Source organism: Anser brachyrhynchus, assembly GCF_964034855.1.
Source record: "Anser brachyrhynchus genome assembly, chromosome: 12".
NCBI lineage: Eukaryota > Metazoa > Chordata > Aves > Anseriformes > Anatidae > Anser > Anser brachyrhynchus.
This window is the reverse complement of record NC_137707.1, coordinates 10,368,018-10,390,234: the sequence shown is the minus strand read 5'-3', so window position 1 is coordinate 10,390,234 and position 22,217 is coordinate 10,368,018. Positions and strand designations below refer to the sequence as shown.

At 34.9% G+C, this 22,217-nt stretch overlaps 1 protein-coding gene across 3 annotated transcripts in view; it reads right to left on the bottom strand.

The window, feature by feature from the left end:
* The window catches only part of LOC308176663 (transcription initiation factor TFIID subunit 4-like), a 146,794-nt gene that overhangs the window by 71,486 nt on the left and 53,091 nt on the right, over positions 1-22,217 (bottom strand). For all 3 annotated transcript variants that reach the window (XM_080552733.1, XM_080552732.1, XM_080552734.1), the window contains 3 exons: positions 12,115-12,245; positions 10,520-10,645; positions 997-1,053 (listed from right to left, as the gene is read on the bottom strand). In XM_080552733.1, coding sequence (XP_080408859.1) covers positions 997-1,053; positions 10,520-10,645; positions 12,115-12,245 — 314 coding nt within the window. The remainder of the gene's footprint in view (positions 1-996; positions 1,054-10,519; positions 10,646-12,114; positions 12,246-22,217) is intronic.

Below are 22,217 nucleotides of genomic sequence, written 5' to 3'. Positions count from 1 at the left end.
GCCAACAATGGAAACACTAAGGCATGGCCTAAAGTTTACAAGAACTCATTTCAGCGAATCTTACTATGTAATCACATAATGAAAAAAGACAAATAAAACTCAACTATGTACTTGGATTTTTTGTCTGCTACATATATAAAATCTGTGTAGCTAACGGAACTACAGAATACTGCCAGAAGCGAAACAAAACAGGAAGAACAGGTCAATAGAAAAGAACTTGTTATATGCATTTTTCTGTATATATTACCTTCTAATGTATCATTATTACCTTCTAATGCATATACCCAAATAAGTTAGCTAAAGAAAAAAAGCAGCATGAGTTTGCTGTATATGTTGCTGCTAATTTTTTTAAAACAGGAATGACTTTCAGCTGATAGATATTTTAGTCTTTTTAATTGGTTTAAGTCACAACTTGATCCTAAGCTATAAGATGCCTTAAGCAAAGGACAGCCACTCTCATTTACAGCAAATTAAAGTACTCAGTACTTCACAAAATGTTACTCTAACATATCAAAACTTCAACTGAAATTATTTGATAACTTTTAGATTATTCTAATGTAGACTGATGAGTAAACAGTACAGCCTAACCCCACCATAGAGAAAATGACTGACAATTACCTGACCTGAAAGACTGTTGCCAGAACAAAATTGTTAAGTAACACATTTCTGAGAAAGTGACATTTTACAAAAAGACAAAGGCATATATTTTCCACCAAAATCTAATGCTGCTGTCATCAACAACCCAACAAAAGCTACAGCTACCTAAAATGGAAATGAAAATGTAATGTATGGAAATATTCTCTTATAAAATCTCCTTAGGCTTCACATGTATTAATGTATTAGTTTGCAAACATTAAGATCAAAGGCAAAGCAACAAATACATCCTAAAAAGTTTTTAGTCAGATTTTTATTAACGATATACAAGTAGCAAGGCATAAAAAATTAATATGTTCAAGCCTTGAAATGTCAAGTGTAATGATCTCTAGCTCTGCTTACCTCCTTTGCTTTTTGTTTCAGTCTAGCTTGCTCTGGGTCTTCTTGCCTTGAGCGACTCTACATGTTTAAAAAAAAAATGGGGAAAAAAGGTTAACAGATGGTTTAAGAACCCCTCATCTGTTGCAGTAAGTTAAAAAATAGCAAAGAAAGGGGAACAAGACACAACGTGTGAAAGATGGGTTGCTTAAATTCATAGAAGTGCAATTTCAAACCTGTAGGCCTCACCAAAAAGACTGTTAAATATTCAGTTGTAAATAAGATCTACTCCAGATTTTAATTTTTTAAAAAAGCACTAATACTGTTTTTGCCAAGTTTCCATAATTCCAAGAGTGACGCACTTTCCACTACTGATCTTTTTAATTTAAACCCCTCATAATCAATTATTTTAAAATAATTTACAGTTCACAACTCAGCTTTTTTTTTTATCTGTTGGTACAGAACATGCAGAAAACAGTTGTAAAGTCACCCTCTCAGACAGCAAACCTTCACAAATAAAGATATTACATTCTGTATGAGCTTGCTTTGAGTACAGAATAGAAATACATGCAAGTTCAACTCATTCATGTACTACTACTAATATTAAAGTTGATTAACGTTGTCAGTTTTTAAACAGAACACATAATACTAAATAGCAACTTTTATATTTTCTTTCAGGAACAGGAACAGCTCCAAAAATGCGTTAAGAATAACCATTTAACTGCAATAACAACCCATAATAGTACATTTCTGCTGATACATATTTGTTTTACAACCATACGTGAAAACTACCAAGTTTTTATTTATGCTCACTAAGTATACCCAAATTGATGAAGTTCAAAACTCCAGAGGTAGATAATATATGTATTATTATACTACTTTAACTGCACATTTTCTCAATTTTTAGAAAAAGTTCCAAAGAAAGTTCTAAGAAGCTAAAATAAAACTTGTGACATCCACGTAAAACTGATGTCCCAGATACCTGAAAGATGTAATTGTTTATTTCAGTATTTCTTGGAGATTTAAAGCAATATTATTTACACAGTCCCTAAATGAATAATATTTCTATGACCTCTCCTTTCTCTGCCTCTTTCTAGATTAAAGACAGACCTGAAACTTGAAAGCGTGTTAATTTGTACACTTACATAGGCTTACTTTTTCCCATTGTTTGAACTTTTCATAACATATTCTTTTCAGAAGTTAAAAATCCATGAAGAAAACCAAAGCAAGGTATGTTTTAAGGGCAGAGGGACATATGATATTGTTGACTTACCTGGAGAGAACCTAGGCTATGACTTGGCAGACAGAGCAACAATAACTCAGACTTCTCTATCCTTTTTTTATGCTTTTATTTATTTATTGAACTGAGATTATTTTCTCATCTAATATAGCACACACATACAACACACTAATGAAGCACGTCCAAATTAAACAATCAAGGGATCTTTAGAAGATGCACTAGACTCTTCCACTGCGTACATTAGCTTCATTTTACACCACCACCTACTAGTGACTTTGTGCCTGTTAGCATAAGAGGTGGTTTGACAGGAAAGCGTTTGGAGTACAGTAATGAGAAACCAAAATCTGTAGATAACTAATGACTGAATTAGACTCTCATGTAAGTTGTGCCAACCAAGAAAGAAACTCCAACTGTATGTAGACTGAGATTGCTTCTATCTGCTGTGGTCAGACAAAAAGAAAATGCAGCTAATCTGACCTAGCTACTGTTTAAAGAACAAAAATACACATATTCAGGAAATTATGTAGATATGCCAGAGAGCTGGGACTCTATTCCATAGAGCAATTACTAAGAACTTGATTATGTTTTTAACTATTGAGGTGTGTATGTGCGTGGGGGTTCTACGAGTTGCTTCTCTAGGAGATGGACTTTGGTAAGTATTTAAGAACTAAGCTGAATTATGTCCTTGCTCTGTCACTTTGTGATGACAGTACAATCATTGTGTGCCTCAGTTTCTCCAGTATGCTGTATGGGAAATCATATTTAGCCCTTTCATGTTTTTTGATGATAAATTTATTAAAAGTACAACGAACTTCTATTGCCTTCCAAATCTTGCAGTGAAAGAAGTACAGAGATACAAAGTATATTCATACTACTGTATGAAGCTGAATCATTTGCCAAATGCAAAGCACAAGTTAAAAGCACTTCAGCTTAAGGAGAAAGCATGGAGTCCTTGGAGAATCAAGCTGAGACTTCTAATATTGTTACCAAGTTTCTACAAGAAAGAATCCTGGAAAACATACCAGATCTATGTTGCATTTAGGGACATTGTGAGAAAAATCAAAGCAAGAGATACAAAATAACATCTACATTTCCTGAACTCAGTAAGTGAAGGGAAAAACTCTATAAAGTACTACAGATTAAAAAATAAAATAAAATAAAGTATTTTTTTTATATTTAATATTTTTTTTTCTTTGGCTGGTTGGTTGTTTTTCAGGAATTGACCAAATAAAAGTAGATCTGGAGTTCAGGATAATTGGAGAAAGCAGACTTTGAAAGCAGTCAAAAAAGCAAAGCAGATCTATTCTGTGTAAACCTCTAGCTCATTCACAACAAATTAATAGAAATTGTTACATGGGTGAAAATGGCTATCAGCAACTGAGTGACATTAAATACAGGGATTTAATCACTAATGATGAATTAAAATACCAGGTAATGCTAGATATATAAACCCAGATTAAAAGGTGTTAAGTGTGATTACTGGTGTAATGATCACACTAATAAAATAGTGGAATTTTAGCTATCAGTTTGTTTCTTTTTGTGTTCAGATAAATTTTAACAGAGTTTTCCAACAGACTTGAGAATAAAATGCTTTCTTGCTGACTGTCATGTCAGTTTGGAAATCAGTAAACTAGAGAAATAAAATCATCAGTATACGAAGACTAAAGTGTGTTAGGAAAAGAAAAAGGATAAACAATAACAATTTTATTAATTCTTCATTTTATCATCTAATTTAACTTACAAAAGGCTTCTTCAATACTGATGTAACACAGATTAAAACGAATACAGCAAACAAAAATGTCAAACTTAATAGAGGTGCCTATATAAGCTTTAAAAATGTCACTGGCTTCTCTTTACACTCCATTCCACACATAAGCATCTTTTCCTTCCGTTGAAGAGTTTGAACAAATTTGCTGTTAGTCAGCTCTTGTAGTGCTTGCCTGTATCTCACCATTTTTATTCACCAAATATTTTAATATTTGAGTTTCATTGATCTACTGGCTAGTTGTTCCTTTCTTTTCATTCGAGTTTCAATTTTTTCTTCAAAGACATCTCATTCTATTGAGTTTGTCTTCCTTTCTCCTTTGCCTCTAACTTCCAAATGTTAATATGCTGCATCTCACTTGCTTTGTCAAACATGTTTTTCCAAAATCCTTTAATGCACCAATGCCCGTTTCCTCTAAAGCTTCAGAAACACCCATCACTCACAGAACTCCCTACTCACATAATTTCAAGGAGTTCATCATAACTCTTCCATCCCCCTCTCTATTTTTCTTGTCTATATCTGTAAATAAAGAAAGCTGGGTTTATGTAATACATTTTCATGTTGGTGAATAAACATCCTTAGAAGCAAGCCAGCTTCCCATAGTAATTTTAGAGAAACGTAGGACTGATCATAACCAGATAACATACTTTTAAATACATTAAATGCTGTCTCCTACTGAGAACATATTCACCAAACCAGGTTTGTTAACATTTCTCCTAAACACAAGCTACTTTTATTAGACCAGACAGCCTGATATTTTAATGATTAAGAATGAAAGTGCTTTGTGTTAGAGAACTTGCTATCTTATTTATCTGAAAACTGCATAGATCACATTAGCTCTATGGAAATATCAGACTTTGAAAGTATGAAAAGCAGCATATGTTAAATGTGTGTATTCAAAACACATTAGAAATATTGGGCTTCATTTACATGATACCAAATTCCCTAATGTTCCAAACCTCAGTTTTTCTCATTGCTTGTGTTAAGGAAGAATGCCACAAAAACAGACATCTAATTACACATGTAGCAGTGTAGTTTTAAGAAGTGCATTTTGTATTACATACAATGGACTTCAATTAGAAATCAAAATTATTTTTAAAAGAATATCTTTACAACTTCAATGTAATACATGCAAAACAAATATTTTTAAAACTGGAGGATACTCTGTGCATCTATGCAGATGGGCAAACTAACAGACCTTCTGATGTGTTGAACTAGGACCATTATTCAGTATTTTGTTGTAATTTGTAAAATCAAAGGTGCATTATTGCTACATTTCTTCCCCAGTAACAACAAGAACAAAAAGTTTTCTGTTAGATTTAGAATAATTTTGAAGTCTTCAGCTTGTTAAACCCGTGTTTGAAAAGCTCTCAGGGTTTCTCTTCCTAGACACGAGCTTGTTGCCTGCATTTAGCAACACCTGCGCCTAGTTAAGGCACCCACAGCTCTACTCACCCTTCCCAGTACATATACTGGAAGTCTTTAATGCTTCAAATTCATCTTTTTTCATTAAATAAAGTTAAGAGTCACAACTGCAGGTGCTGTACTATGGAGAGGCACTGCTGTGCCAACAGTTTCAATTTTAAACCTATTTTTCCCCATTGATGACATTAGAACTTCACCCACGGCTGTACCAGCTTATAACTTTCACTTTTAATTAAAGAAATTAAATTGGCAACATGAAACACTTTGCTTTCACATTAGCTTTGTTAATAAAAAGTGAGAGTTAAAAGCAGCATAGCTGAGGGTAAAACCCTATTCAGAGCTACGACCACAGCAAGGTGGAATGCAAGAGTACAAGTCTAAAAGAAGATTCATTTTTAAATCATTAAAATTGAAGTAACAAATTTTTAAAAATTGAGTAAATTATCTCAACACAATAATTCACTCTTTGCTCTCCTCTCATCAGAAGTGAGTTACAAGTTTCAGTTCAGAGAGCGCTTCGTCTCACAAAAAGCTGCATTACATCCACTGTACTCTCAGAAGAGAAGGAAATGATTAAATTGGCATGACGACTGAACTCATCTCGCGCTCAGAGAGATAGCCCCTTCAAGTAATGACAAGGAGGTGCACGTGACAGTGCAGTGCAAGGAAATCTGCATTGCCAAGTTTCAATGATGTCTCTCCAATAAAAAAGCGCTTCAACCCAAAGCACTATCAAAATCTGTATTATCCATAAATACTACTAAACTTTGCAAACAACACCAAAAAGAGAAAATCCATTTACTTAATTATATTTTTTACAGAATAGAGGCCACAAAGCAGATCTTATTCCTGTGATAACTGTACTTAAATTTCAAGAGCCTCAAACTAGACAGGCTTGTGTAACTAAGACAAAACACTCAAAATAATACACCAATAGAATGTATATATTAGAAAATCATCACAATAAATTTGATAATAAACAGGCGTTTAGCCAGTTTGAGCAGATGAATTAACACAGTAATTTTAATGTTATCAGCTTTATTATAAATTACATCATAGAAGTATTATTTCTTGATTTTCTGAAAACAAGGATAACCCCAAGCTGCATGTCTTACATAAAGAATCTGTCTCCAAATACAAATTCAGAAATAAAATCAAAATAGAATAATCCAGTACGAACTCCTATTCCTCCTGCTGCCAGAAATATTTGCACGACTACCTCAGAACCAGAACCTCATTCTATTTGACACACAACCTACATTTTCCAGATTTTGGAAATAGCTATGAAAGCAGCAAGGGTGAATAGCTATGAAAGCATTTTTTACTATAGCAAGACCTGTGCCGTGTGTTTTTAGAAAGTCTACACAACACACACCATGTCAAACGTAAACTCCTCAAGTTATTTCAGTCTGGCTTTTGACCTTTCTGCTGTCTTAAGACTTTCCTTAGCTCTTTTTCTGATTTCCCATACCAGCCACCAAAGACAGAGTCAAAAGACCTCTGCTTCTGTACACATGTGGAAACAAAGGCTAGTGGGTTCTTACTAGGAAAAAAAAAAAAAAAAAAAGGAAAGTGTTGATCCTCCCAAATATTTTCTTTAAAGAAAGTCCACTTTGCATATGTATATGTATACACACACACCCGATGGCCCCTCCTTCTGCCATTATTCCTTTACCCTGTTATTCATGTATCAGGAAGATAACCCCAAAGTAATGATAATCAAAGCAGTTGTAGTATCTCCCTGTACAGCTTCTGTATTTAACTCATCATATTTGAATGTTTGAAACAGGAGCTGTCCTAGCAGATGACAACTGTGGATCTCACAGTTTGGTGATCAATGTATCTTGAAACACTTTTATTAGAAAAGTATCGCTAGAAAGTAAATCAGAGAAACGCTTTGGGCCACACATTCTATGTTGGTATACATACATTGTGGGACATGATGCAAAGACCCCTGATATGAGATCATGCTAACTCCTGAAACCATATAGTCTTGTTTTTTAGTTATTTAACTAAAAATTAATTAAAATTAAAAATAAACTATACAGTGCATTGCTACTACACAGTATACCTTATGAATCTTCCTGTCAAGTTTGTCTTCCTCCAAAATATCTCACTGGAAAGTGATCATCAGTCATTATTTTTCTAAGCTTGTGGTAAGTTTCTATTTCTCAACTACTTTCCAGGCATAGTACATAAGATGTCGTATTTGCTCACTTACCAAGACAAATAATACTGCTATTTTGCTTAAAAAATACTCCTGCAGCTCCACAATTATTTTTAATTTGGATAGTAATTTTTCTCAGAATGACAAAATTTTTTCAAATGTTTTTGAAGCCTAAGTTCGTTTTTATCTGGTCTCCCCATCTGATTTTCTCTTTCATTCTTCCCAAGACATTTCCTGAAGCAAAATCTACCCCATTGTGTTATTTACACATTCTACACTCATATCCTACTGTAACAACTGGTAGCAGATCCATCAGAACACTAGTATCAAATATTTATCTCCTCTCCAAAAAGAAACACAATCCAAAACACCAGCAAAAATATCCAAAACCAACACTTTCTGTAACCATCCTTTACATATCTTCCTGAATGCTTACACCTTACTGAATTCTACTGCAAAATTACCAAATTGGTATCAAAGCTTTCCAAAGATTCATGAAGACTCCTCACTTCAGTTCAATCTGTTCCTTCATTTTCCATCATTTGGTCCTAATGAAGATGATTATTTTAGATTATGCACTCCAGTGCCCCAAATATTCCCTTCATCATTATCTTATTCTTTGTGAATACTTGGACTTTGGTTGCTATTAAGGCTTCAAAGTGTAAATACTTAATTAAAAAAGAACTTTCATTAAGCAAGTTAAACCTGTGCATGCTGTTCCATACTAGACAATAAGGCTAGCACTAGTAGGTAATTTTGGAACTTCTAAAATTATTCTGCTGAGTTTCTTTATAAACTTGTTGTAAAATAACATGTCAAAACATGTGCAGGATAAAAGATCACTGTCTAAATGGCACATTAAGAAGCTGTAGTTTATATATATATATATATATATGATTTTTAGATTTAAGCATTTATAGAAAAAAACAGAAACACAAATTTCACCTTGAAATCCCAACCTTTAAGGATGCAACATTATCAAGGTGACAACAGTGCCACGATCTGTGAAACATCTTTGCATAAGGTGTATTTCAGTCTTCACAGCCAGTTTAATCATTACCCTCTTCACAGACACAAATATCAATCAGCTAGCCACGAACAGACATGAAATGGTTACCTATCTTTATCACTAGTTATCAGAGCAGCTGGGGCAGATTTATATTTTTTTTTTTTCCCTCTGTTTAATAACTGTTTCATTACAATTACTGCATCTTTTCCACAGTCTTCCATCTCCTTAGACAACTGAGATCACAAAAGACCAGAAAGTCTAAAATCCCAGTGAAGGATTTAGTACATAGGAATTCAGAATAATATCTCAAAGAGTTCTCTCTGTTAATGTACAGGTGATCCTGCATTTGTGCAGCAACTTAGATTCTAAGGAAATCATGAACAACATATTATTTAAAATAAAAAGGTGTAACCTGACCATGTTTTGCCGAACTATGTGCTACTTAACTTTTGTAATGGGTTGTCAAGCCACCCAAAAAGAATGGCTGAGAGCCAGCTGAATGCTCCATAAAGGAAAGACACTATCAATCTAAGTTCAATTACAAACTGGCATTTAAAACTTAAATCACAACATTTGCATAAGTACCTTCCAGAAGTTTCACAATATATTCAACTTCTCTTTCTACCCATTAATGCTGATAGATCAGCATTTTTCTGCCATGGCTATTTTGTGGGTTTTGTGTTTTTTTTTTTTTTAAGACCTTCATATATTTTTTCTAGTATGCCATGTCTTTATGCCAAGCTGTCTCCTCTCACTTTCTGGTTACGATGCTGATTTACATATTCATTATTTTCAAGAAGATGATTTCTTTAAGCCAAGTAGAAGACTCTTTATGTTTTTTTGCATAATGCTTTAATTTGTTCTTTCTATAATCTATAGGAATCAAACTTGTTATTTATTTCCTAAATCTTGACTTCACGGGAGTTTACATTACTCAGGACAAAAACAAGAATCCAAAGAACGTGACATCATGAGGTGATTCAGTTTGAAGTGAGAACAGGAAGTCATCTAACCCAGCCTCAGATCAGCCCGTGTATGGCTTTGTCCAGTCAGGGAAATGTTTTTTAACTAAGGACTACAAAACTAAGTGTTACTACTGAGCATTGACTTGTACCATACAATCTCTTTAAAATGTAAAATAAATAATTCAATGAAAATGTAAATTAACAGACAAATAATTCAAATAAAGGGATAACTTATTTGCCGTTTGATATACTATATGTATAGTGTAATTAAATTTGCAGTTTTGGACAGGAGATTCATCTATACATATGTCTTGAAACAGTATCGCCTCTATTTGTTGTATTGTGTGCATATGAAAATTCAGACTTTGGAGTTCATGTTAGAAATTAATAGCTCTAGACGAACTGATAGTTAACTGAAGACAGACATGGTTCAATTAAATAATGTAGCTATATATGGGTGAGTAGAACACCAAATTTATGTATACTGGGACACTTACTATTTAAAATAAATAACTGAACAAAACTGTTTCAAACAAATTTCTAGAAACTCAGGAATTAAAAAGCCTCCAAAATCCATAATCATTTACTGAATTGTGATTAAATATCAAGATAGTAGCCTCTGATTTTCAAATGGCACAGAAACCTTGGTATCTATTAAATTTCAAAGGCAATTGTGAAAATGTTTTCACCAAGTTTTGTTTTGAAAATGTTAGCCATTGTCTCCTGTACTAACAAGAACTCATCATATTCAGAGGTGTAATCTTCCTGAGAATGCAGAAGCATTCCAGTTAGCTAGGTCTGGTGTCATCATAGATAAACAGCGTGACTTAGTAAATTAAAGGTGTGGTGTCACGATAACAGTATCTTTCTGTTATAAAAAATTAAATCCGTTCCTGAAACAGATTTCAAGAAATTAAATAACTGTTTGAAGACTATGAATTGTTAAATAGTTTTAAAAATATAAGAAAAAAGATACCTTGGCAGCCTTTAGCAAGATTTCCCTCTCTTGTTCATCTTTCCTTTGCTTTTCTAAACGCTCCAACTGTTCAAAAAACTTTAGCTGTGATCGGACATCTGTAGCTTGTTCATACCACTCATCGTCCTGTAAAGTAAGAATAATATTTTAGGAAAATATGCATTTTCATCAAGACTATGCATCTAAAGAAGACTTTAAGTGTTACATATTAAAATCTTTCCACAGTATTAACAACAAAAAAAATTTAAGCTCAGGGGAATGAAGCCAGCCTAAGTTAATTTTGCAGCTAAAATACAATTATTTAATTAATATAACTTTTTTTCTTCCTTTGATTTAACACAGACTACTTGAAGCGTTTTTGCCTCAAGACACCATCCCAGGGAAAAGGAAGGAGGGATTTCATACGACTGAAGCAGGTGAAGAATATTGGAAAGAAACAAAAGAGTTGTTTCCTTTAGTTAAAGACAGTAGAATATATCCATCAATTGCAAGAAAAGCTGTAGATTTAGGTAGCAGACACAGTGGCCTTTACCTTTTAAATCCATTTTTCTGTCCCAGAAAGGTTGATTCTTGTCACAGACCCCCAAGATAAATTTTCTTGTGAATGCCCTATATAATTAGTCCAACTGTGACCCAGCTTTGGGAAATAGGTGGACAAGGATTCAGTCCAAAACTGTTTGACCAAAAAAGTCTACTCTCTCTATAGAGAGATTATATAAATAGATATATATAAGGAAATCTAAGCACAGCTTAGACACAACACACAATTATGATAATTACCATCTTGCTTTTTTTATCAGTTTAACAACTAGTAGAAACTTTTATTTTAAAAAGAAAAAAGAAACTTTTAATCGATAAAGGTGTTTGATTTATTTGAACTTCAAGCTAGTTTGCAGATTCTCACTAAAATTTTCCGTCTGGTTTAAGATAACTAAATTATTTCAATTTTCTCCAAGAATAAAATAACTAATAATGGGATCAGATTATCATTTTATCTTGAAATGTTCTTTTTAAGGAGACTATCTTTGTTTAATTTCAGTGAAGAATTTACAGCTGAATTCTTTACTTGCTGGTTTAAGACAAATTAGCTTTTTCCTCCAATCTGAAAACAGCTTCATTTCTGGCTTATCATTGTATTCTTTAGCTTTCTATGTTTTGGGCCAAAACTTTTAAAGTGTACCCTGATGTCAAAGTATTAGGATTTCTCACAGCCAAAAACATGTACAGTTACTATAGATTCCTATATATTGAAGCAATTTTGATCCAATCTATGGTTATCTTGGTCAAAAGAGAAGACATCAAGAATCAACAGTCTCGGTCACTATCCGTGAGCAGAAACAGCTTAACAGATGTTACCTGCTAGACACTTCTGCACAGGAGGAAAACATAATTTTACACACAAAATCTATTATAGAGAAGAAAGACATGTTTGTCAAGCAGTGTCATCATCACAACACTTCCTATTTGTTGAGGTAGACAAATCTGTGATTGAAACTCAAAGAAAACGAACACAAAACACCTACTGTGTGCGAAGAAAAAAAATGTGCCACATTGCATCATTATATAATATCCAATGGCTTTATTTGCACACTTACTTTGTATGATTCCATGCGGTGCTGGGTTATCACCGTTACTTTTTCTATCACTGTTCTTAATCTGTTTTGTGTTGCATGGGAAATAAAAGTAACCACCTCAGCTGGCACATCAGTAATTCCTAATTTTTTAGCTAAAGCAAAACAAAACAAAAGAAAAGAAAATTAGCTTACCCCTCACAAAAGGAACTCTAAAGAAAAACTAAAACTTTATTTTCCTGTACAACAACAACAAAAAATCTTTGACAGTGTATGCAGCTTTGGTGATATATTCATTACTCCTTAAAAACAGGTGTGATTGCACTTCAAAGTTTGAAAGAGAAATCAGAGTTGCTTTTTTACCCCTTAGAAAGCATTTAAGAAGTTCACTGCAGTTTATCCTAGTTTATTAAAACAAAGTTTAACAAAGTATGAGGCAATTTGAGTTCTCTGTTCACAAGAAAAAGCAATTCCTTTATTTTCAGAAACACTAGTGCAGATTAATTTCAATGTCAAGGAGATCAGGCTGCTGGCCCAAAGCATACTGTTGCATACTTTAGCCTACATTATTGACATACTACTGATAATAAAAATTCATTAAAAAGAAACTATTCTTTAATTGCATATGAGGAAATAGTCATATTAACCATAGTTCTTTAAAGCACCCGTTGTGCCCCAAACACTGATAACCGACATGTTTGTAGTTATTTCGACAGTTGAAACTTTGTGCCGAGTTTATATGAGAAACAACATTCTACAATCTAATGCACTGAAATATACAAAAACAAAACCACCTAAGCTACAGAAGCATGAATATGGGTTGTACTTAAGAATTCCAAAACTCCTTAAAATAATTAGTACATATTAGATATAAATTTGTAGCTACATGAATACCTGCACTACAATAAGCCATAGCCCTCTGAAGACATAGACACAAGTAGTCCCAGTGGGACAAGCAGTTTCCTGCACAGAAAACCATGTGTTAACACACATGTATTTTATATTCAAAAAATTCAGCAGATGCATTCTGTACTCATTGTTGGATTTGACTCACCATGAAGGAGCAAATATTCTGCTCACAGAGAATTAGTTCTTGAAATGAACGTACATCTTAAAATTGTTCGTGAATACACTCATTTGTGACATGTATACACGAAACACTCTAGGAAATTTGTCTGAGGATATCTGGGGGAGTGTTCCCTGAACGGCACATTAGAAAAGTCATCTTCATTTGTGGGAGGAGATCCCCGAACAAACGCAACCGTGAGAGGCCTCAAAATGTGTGTTTGCTTTGTGACGCATTCCTATCTTTTTTCAGCCAAATTCAAGAGCAAGAAACCCTCACACGTCTAAAAAATGAAGACAAGTAAGTGAGCAGCGGCCTTACGCGTGCAGAGACTTGTTTTAAGTCAGCGAGGTGAGCTGAGAGGAGCTGGCATCGCCTTGGGCTCCTGTCAGCGCCAGGCCAGGCCCTGCTCCTCCGCCAGGGGGCGCTGAGGCCTCCGCGGCCCTGGGGCGCCCGTCAGGAGCCTGCTGGATTCAGGTCAACTGCAGCCAGGCCTGCACCAAGCCTCCTGAGAGCTTATGTTTCCTGCAGCTCTCCCTTGCCCCATCACTCCCTTTTTTTATTTTTTTATTTTTTTTTTTGATCTGCAGTGTCTATTTAAATGTATATTTTATTACATCACTACAGTACATTACTCCCCCGCTTCCCAGAGCTGAATTCTCTGTGTCATGTATTTCTGATATTAATTTTTTTAATGATTCTTTGAAGTCGTTATCTCTTAAACTAACTTAAGCCATCACTGACTTCATATTGTACATGATACCTTAAGGATTTTAGCAATATGTATATATGCTTTTTAACTGATTTTTGCTTTATCGCTAAAGAAAATTACATCTTTCTTGGTGCCCAATTTGTCCCCTGTAATAGAGATGGAACTCCACTGAAGTTGCTGAAAGCTGAACATATAATGGAAAGCAGACATACGCATTAAGATCCCAATGCTGCAACCGTTACTCATGCAAATTAAGTCCTTGAAGTCAGTAGGACTATTCATATTGGTAGAAGCTATTTGTGCAAGTCAGGCTTGCGATATCCAGAACTATTTGAGCATGCACCATTTTATTATGCAAACGCATAAGCAAAGCTATCAATCAAAAAAAGAGAAAAAAAAAAGTCTGAAAGATAAAGTGCAAGTAAAAAGGGAGATTTAATTAAATAGTATCTAGAAAAGAGGTTAGCAATGGAAAATTCTGCCAGGTGTTCTAGTTAAGAGTATGAATGAATAATTGTTAAAATAATTCTTTGAATTTCAGCAGTTTAACTGCAGCTACCCAACTTCTCTGAACACATGAACATACTTGTAATGCTTTGAATTTAATTAATAATGCTTTCATAATTAAGACCTATCACCATCTTGCACTTTTTTTGTGATAAAGATTTTCCTTATTTTCAGCACTTCTGCTGTAAGTCAACTCAACCATTATGCGGTTTGTTTTGCCTATAGAACTTCACCTATAATCAAAGGCTCATTTCCTGAAATGTCTGCTTCGCAAAGATTCTTGTCCTACACCCTCTTCATCAGCCTTGGCAATAAACCAGTGAGACTTTCTGCTCCTGAAATCCCTCAAAACAATATTCAAAAATCTAGAAAGCTACCTGAAGGCCGGTCGTGAATGGAGTCTCTCAGGATTCCGTCCTGGGACTTACCCTTTTTAATATCTTTTTCAGTGACACAGAGAGGGAGACAGAGCATCTCCATAAAGTCTGCAGGTCACACCACACTGCCTGTTGCTGTCAGTGTATTCAAGGGAAGGGCTGCCAGTTAGAAGGACCTGATGAGTAGGCCAACAGGAACTTCATGAAATTCACAGAGGACAAATGCAAAGCATTGCACTTGGGACGGACTAACTCGCTGCAACGATTCAGGCTAGGGACTGCCTGCCAGAGAGAGTAGCAGTGCTGATGGAAGTATGTGAAAAACTGGTGGGCAACTAGCTAACCATGATTCAGTAATGCATCCTGGCACCAGTGAAGACAGTGTAGTGGGTTGTACCAACAGCAAAACAATAGTAGCCAGTATATCAAGGGAAGTGACTATTCCTTTTCATTCAGCCCACATCTCAAATACTGCAGTCAGTTTTGGGTCTCCCTGTACAAGAAAGATTTGGAAAACCTGTGTCCAGGGAAAAGTCACCAAGATTGTTACAGGGTTGGACTATATGATTTATATGAGCAGAACCTGAGTTTAAGGGAAAAGTAATGGAGAAGATGGAGTCAAACTCTTTATTGAGATGCCTGCAGTAAGGATGAGAAATAAATTCATAAACTGAAACAGCAGAGGTTCTGACTAGCCATAGGAAAGAATTGCTCATTAAGTATTGGAACACCTTGTACACAGAAGCTGTAGAATCTTCCACCTTGCACATTTCTAAGACTCAGCTGGACAAAGCCCTATACAACCTAGTCTGAATTTCATATTGACCTAGATATAAGCAAAAACTTGCACTAGATAACCACTCAAATTCTCTTCCAACCTGTATAATTCTATGATCCATGTTCCCCCCCTGAAATAGGTCCAATTTCCTCCCATATTCCTGTTATCCCTTATTATCAACAATACCCTTAGTTCCCTCATACATCTAAGATCACCCCCTGGCATGTCTCCCAGCCCAGATCTGTCCAGCTTGCCAGCTGGGCACAGCCAGCCCACCCTGAGGCAAGTCTGTACAAGAGTGCTGACTGGCAGCCAACCAGTCAGAAGAGCAAAGAGAAGAAAAAAAAATTGATTTTCCCCTCAACTGGAACACACACAAGGCTATCTAGCTGTTGATTTATCAATGGATTCAAAAATTATCTTCAGGGAGAGAGAAGGAAGGCAAATAGACGGCTCCATCATTTAAGGATAGCTTTCTTTGGAAAGCAGGCTAAGGAAGAAAGAATACAACACAAATTTCCCCAAAAATGAATTAGTGTCAAGAAACCAGACTACAAAATGATAAATTTAAAAGTCAACTTGTCATCCAAAACATTTATCATGTGTGGAAGTATCATGTCTTCCCTGCTCTAAATTATATTAGTCAAAGTCCTGTTAGCATAGGACATCAGAAGCAGGGTACATTCCAAAGCTGCATACTACATGAAGATTTGGCACACTACTTAAATACCTGGATTGTACTTGGAGCAAAGATGGGAAAATTACCAATACGCTCCTGAAACAACAATTTCATCTATACTTGGAAAGGTTGGCCTAGAAATACTCTCATAAATGGTCATGCATACTGCCTTACTGATTTTCTGACCAAAGAGAAGTTCTGATAACATTGTTAAGACTTCTTTTTTACATTTTTTTTCTTTCTTTCTGCTATTTCACTAGATTCTTAAAGCCAACTATAATTAAAGCAGCAAAAGTAGCAATAAGACACCATCTCATAAAGCACACAAAATGGCAAGAAGCAGAAACTGATTCCAAGCAAAGGGCTGGAAACTGTTAATTTTTATACGTTTCTATATTGAAGGTTTAGTATCTTTTCCTTCATCACATATCTCCTCCTAAGCTTCATTCACTCCCATTTATACAAAGCATAGTGGAAATCTGTCTGCCTTCAAAGGAAAATAATGCTGATCTCAAATAGGAAATTCCCAAGACAGTTTCCTAGTGTGTGTAATTATTTTTCCCAATTTTAATTCAGAAAGTTTTCTATTCCCTTCACAAGATTAACATTTGCGCAGTCCATTAAAATATCACAATAAGAAATAACCAGACTGATGATAGGGGAAAAGAAATATAATTTACAGTTTTAAGAAATGTGTATATGCAGTTTTTTACATATAGATATTTAATTATATCATAAAACACAAATAACCTCATAAATAAGTTATCTTTCTAACCACATCACTTGACAGTGACTTTGACTACAGATATTTTTTAGGTCCCAGAATTCTAGATCCTGGTCTTAGATGCACTATGTGGTCATCGCAAAAGTAGTCATAATATATATACTTACATTCATACAGACACATAAAATCCAAAGAGAAAATTAAGATTAAAAAAAAAAAAGAATTAACTATTAAGGTTAAACTAAGAATTAACTAAAAGAATTTCTATCAACAGACTGCTGTCATGTTTTTTTTTAAATAAAGAAATAAAAATAAACAAAAATAAATTAAAATAATTCTTCCCCACTTTTGTGTCTGTTCTCCTTAATGTGCTTTAAGGTTAATAATGTGAACATCTTAACTTGGAGCTTTGTAACTCAAATTCTGCATTCTCAAGCAGTACAGTGCTGCACACTTAAAACATCAGGAAATGCATAGTTTGAAAAAAGTTGCATGCTTTTAAATAATACATTTGTTAAACATTTTTAACAACAAGCATACTCCTCAAATCTTTAAAATGACTTTAGCAATGTAATTCTGAACTTTTCCTAGAGCTATGATAAAAAACATCATCAAGGATGATAACAAAAATGGAGCTGAAGCAAAGCAATGCTCCAAGCTATAATTTTAACCAATCTTTTCACTTGGATTTGAGTTTTTATATTTTTAAAGGCATAACTAAGGTCATGTTCTTCATTCAAACATTCTTGACAGAATTCTGCTGTATCAGAAATGTACAAGATCAAGAATTGATGACTGATAGCATGAACACTTCTATTCTTTATGTCAGGACTCAGTCTCAACCCCTCCTCTGAGGTATCAATTAATACTAAAGCAGTAAGCTGAGTCACATTATCATATATGAAAAATATGAGGAATCACAAATTAATACCCCCAAATTGAACAAATTTCTAAGCTGACAAGCATTTATAGAACAGCACAATAAAGTCTGCCTATATATTATTTCATAATTACGCATTTGAGATAATTAGTAGTAAACCATGCTTCAGTCAGCATTTAATAAAGCTCTACAGTGTATGAGACAGCATATGAAGCAAGTATAAGTATTGGAATATTTTTGCTACAAATAAACTATATTCTACTTAAAAGTTTGAGATATTGCAGTAGTTTCTATAAAGTTAGAACTTGCAAATAAGTTACAAAAACCTTGAGGGAATAAGCATTCAGCAATATTATTCTGGTATTGGCATATATGTCACTAGTACAAGGTTGTTTTTTTACAAACACAAAAGCACCTAAACCCTGTCATCAAAAACTTGCAGGTCCCAAGAAGTGAAAATTCTGAAGGGTGATATCTGCTTACCTATCTGGGAGGTACTGGCTTTGCTGTGCTTTAGAAGTTTAATTATATTTTATTGATCAAACAAACTGAAATAAATCATAAGGAGAGTACTGCCCTATTTGAGAAGCAGGAAAAAAATAGTATCTTTGCAGATAGGCTTTCAAAGAATCAAAAAGTTACTTTAATAATTTATACTTAAAGAGTCCTGACAGGATTGAGATCAAAGATAAAAAAAGTATTTGTAAAACATTAGGTCTGACTGATTATTGATGTGATAAATTATTGAATGCCTGTATAAAACCTTGTTATGTTTACACTTAAAACAGAAAAACCTTGAAGAACTGGTTTTAAACAGTTAAACAGCATGTATTTAGGTCTTGAATTTGTCTTGTCCTTCAACACAAACACTGGGAGAGAGCATAATTAGTCTCTATTTGCCCTTAACCACAGGTCAGCCAGAACTGCAGAAAGCACTTACTGCTATCATTTAAATCCAGGAGCAACTTCTTAAAGTTTAAATTCTTTGTGTTAAATGTTGGCCCAAGCTGCAATTGCAACCAGATTTCTTAGGTCCAGGCCTCATCTGCTGTGACAGCTGGCCTGCACTGTGCAAGACAGAAACAAACCACAAAAGTATTTCCCCTTGCATCACGGATACTCTTTACTTGTTTAAACTTTTATTTAACCTCCTTCAACAGCATCAGATCTCAAAGAATGCAACAAAGATCCATCTGGTCATATCTACGTACCCCAACCCCTGAGCATAAGTACTTGACTATGCCTTGGATCGCACCTGGGATTATAGGCTCAAGCGCCCTTCCTCATTCATCCCAACAGAACCACCACAGTTTTACAGGTCTCTATCCCTCTGTGATCTTTCCCATCAGGAAAAAACAGGTACTGGAAAAACTACCCCCTAAATATCTGCAGCAAACTTCCAAAACATTAAAATGATAAACTTCTTTAATAAATTCCATTCCTCTGTTTTAATAGCATAAGGGGAAGTGATGATTTTATAGTTCTGCTGTAGGAGTCAACAGTGAAACATTTTAAAACACCTCCATCTCTGTAAAATTACACATCATTAAGTACAATGTCACTGTTCAAGGCTTACACTATACAGAAACTTCTGAAGGCTAACAGTTGAAAAAAATGGGGAAGAAAGGGTGAGCAGTTCCCCATCTAAAACAACACAAGCAATATTTGCATGCCCTAAGACACACCATGTGTGGTCTTTACAAAAAGCAAGTCATGAAATCGACAGAAAGCAATAGGTGCTTTGTTTAATACTATGACATCAATCATTCTACACTGAGCAACAACATTTAACTACCAGGCTGACTAAACACAAAGGAGACACAACCATAATGCACGAAGAACCCCCAGCATCCTGAGGAGCCATAAAATGGCAATCACTGAACTTACTAGTACCAACCTAGTCAGGTAGGGCTTGAGAACAGGGAACACAGAATCACTTAGGCTGGAAAAGACCTCTAAGATTGAGTCCATCGTTAACCTAGCACTGCCCAAGTCTACCCACTAAACCATGTCCCTAAGCACCACACCAATGTTCCACATAGCAGTGTCCCCAGCCATCTATACTGAATTCCAAATGCTATCAAAGGGAAAACTCGATCTTAAACATTAAACCAGACAGTTGGGGTTGTAACACAACAAAGGAAGAAACTGAGGAGGCTGCTTGGGGCGTGCTGGAGGGGCTGCCAGAGCCACAGACAACCTTGAAGTATTAAAACCTGAAGCACTGAAGGGTAAGCTTGTTAACTGGAGTGATGTAGCAAACAACAAATCACTAGCTCTGATGACTGGGATTAGAGATTCCTAAAGATATAAGATAACCTAGTGATCCCAGGCAAAAGAAACAGTGTCATGAATTTAGCTGTGATTTTTTGTTTTCAGTCCTTTAAATTAAAAGTTCCACTGTAAGTCTTACTAACTAAATGAATAAATAATTTAATAAAAGTTTATTTGCTGCACTGTTAAGCCTGTCTGGTGCTGGGAGACAGGATGAGGAAAAGAGAAACCTCCTCCACAAAAACAGCAAATCCAAAGTAGTTTGAGCAGGCGCCTCTGACGAACCTATAGCCTGGAGTATGTTTAGGGAAGCCACAGGCTAGGGAGTGTTTCCTGCCAAACTAGAGAGAATTAGTGCCAAGTGCTTTGAGTTTTGGTAAACGATTCCCTCTAGCAGGTACAAACCAGCACCCCTTCTGTGAAGGGCAGGTGGCCAAGATATATACCACAGCTCCAAAGCAACCCTGAACTATCTCAACTGGCATGTGAAAAATTTTGTAAACCAGTACCCAATTTTGTTCAACGCTATACTTCTAGTTCACCTTCATGTAAGTTGACTTTGGTAAAAAGAACTACATTTTATCGCAATTGTTATTTACAAAACAATGGACGACTCCACATTAATTACTTCAGTAAGCTTGTTTACAATAGAATTTTTATCCTATGAGAGGAGGAATGTTATCTCATGAGCTCACTTCTGGATAAAAGTGTACAGTCTTCTTCAGAACTCAAGACTTGCTGAGGTCTAATATTTCAGGACTACTCACCTTGAGATGATTCCCCAGGAAGCAATTTGTGAAATTTAGAAATTGGTGAAATACCAGTTACTTTTAAAAAATACATGAATAAATCCATGTTACAGATGAAAATCCCCAAAATACACAGCCATTTTTAGTGCTAGACACAGCAGAATAAAGCACAGCCAGCTATACAATTCTAATGTAACTTAATGGATAAAAAATCTAAATAAATATTACAATAATTTTAACACTCTTCTCCTCCTGCTTCCTCCAAAGTAAATGCTAACCAAATTATTTTAGCCAAGTAAGATTCAGCTAAGGCTCAGTCTCTGCAGGAGAATGCATAGTACAAAATTGCGCATAAAGCTTTTTTCAGGTACTACAGTGGATTTAACTTATTCAGTAAAATTATACTAAAATGAATATTTTGAATTTATGTAATTGTATAAAAAGTTAAGAAAAGCTATACTGGGTAATATAGTCCAGCATCCATTCTCCAACAGCAGTAGTGGGAGATGCTGCTAGAAGTATATAAAAGTGTCCAATTATAACTGAAAAAATATACAGGTCCAGAACCATTCTAAGCTAGAGATCCTGTCTTACTCTCTACGTCCTCAAGACAGATTTTTTTCTGATTAATTTTTCAAGTCATCTTTTGAACCTGCAACATCCTAAGACAGAGAGTTGACAACTTAACTAATCATCTGGCAAAAACATACACTGCTTTGCTTGTTTTGAACTTCATCTCTTAATTTCATCTGATATCCCTAATTTTTGTAAATGAGACCAAACTGAAAAATAGCTCCTTTCTAGGGGGTCACAATTATTTTAACACAAAAGAGTCAGAGAAATAGCTGTACTGATGCAAAATCCACATGTAATCAAGGCCAAAAAGTTTGATCCTATTTTCTGTGTGGATTCAAAGCTCTTGAGCAAGTCACTGGGATTTGGAGCAGGGCAAAAAATTCATGAAGTGGAAAAAGAATTTCTTAAGAAACTGTTTAACCCTAGTATATGATTAGCATTTTTTGAGGAACATAATTTAAAAAAATAAAGCCTTTACTTCTTTAAGAATTCTCAGTAAGACTTTAAGTCTGGGAACCCACACATAATTCATACTTTTTGGCAAAAAGAAAGAACTAATTTGAGAAGAGGTCTGACCTAAAATATATATAACCAGACAATCCAGTTTCCAAAATTCTGTCTCTGAGCTAGATAATTAAACAGCTGAAAGGCAGCTATTAATCATTCCTAGAGAGTCTTTTTATTATCCTTAGTGGTTTGTCTTTAACGGAATCAAGCTAGTCACCAAACAATATTATGCACAGGTAAGCAGAGCCTTGGAAAATGGAAGCAGTTGCCACAAATCAGGGAAGCATGAACATGTAAG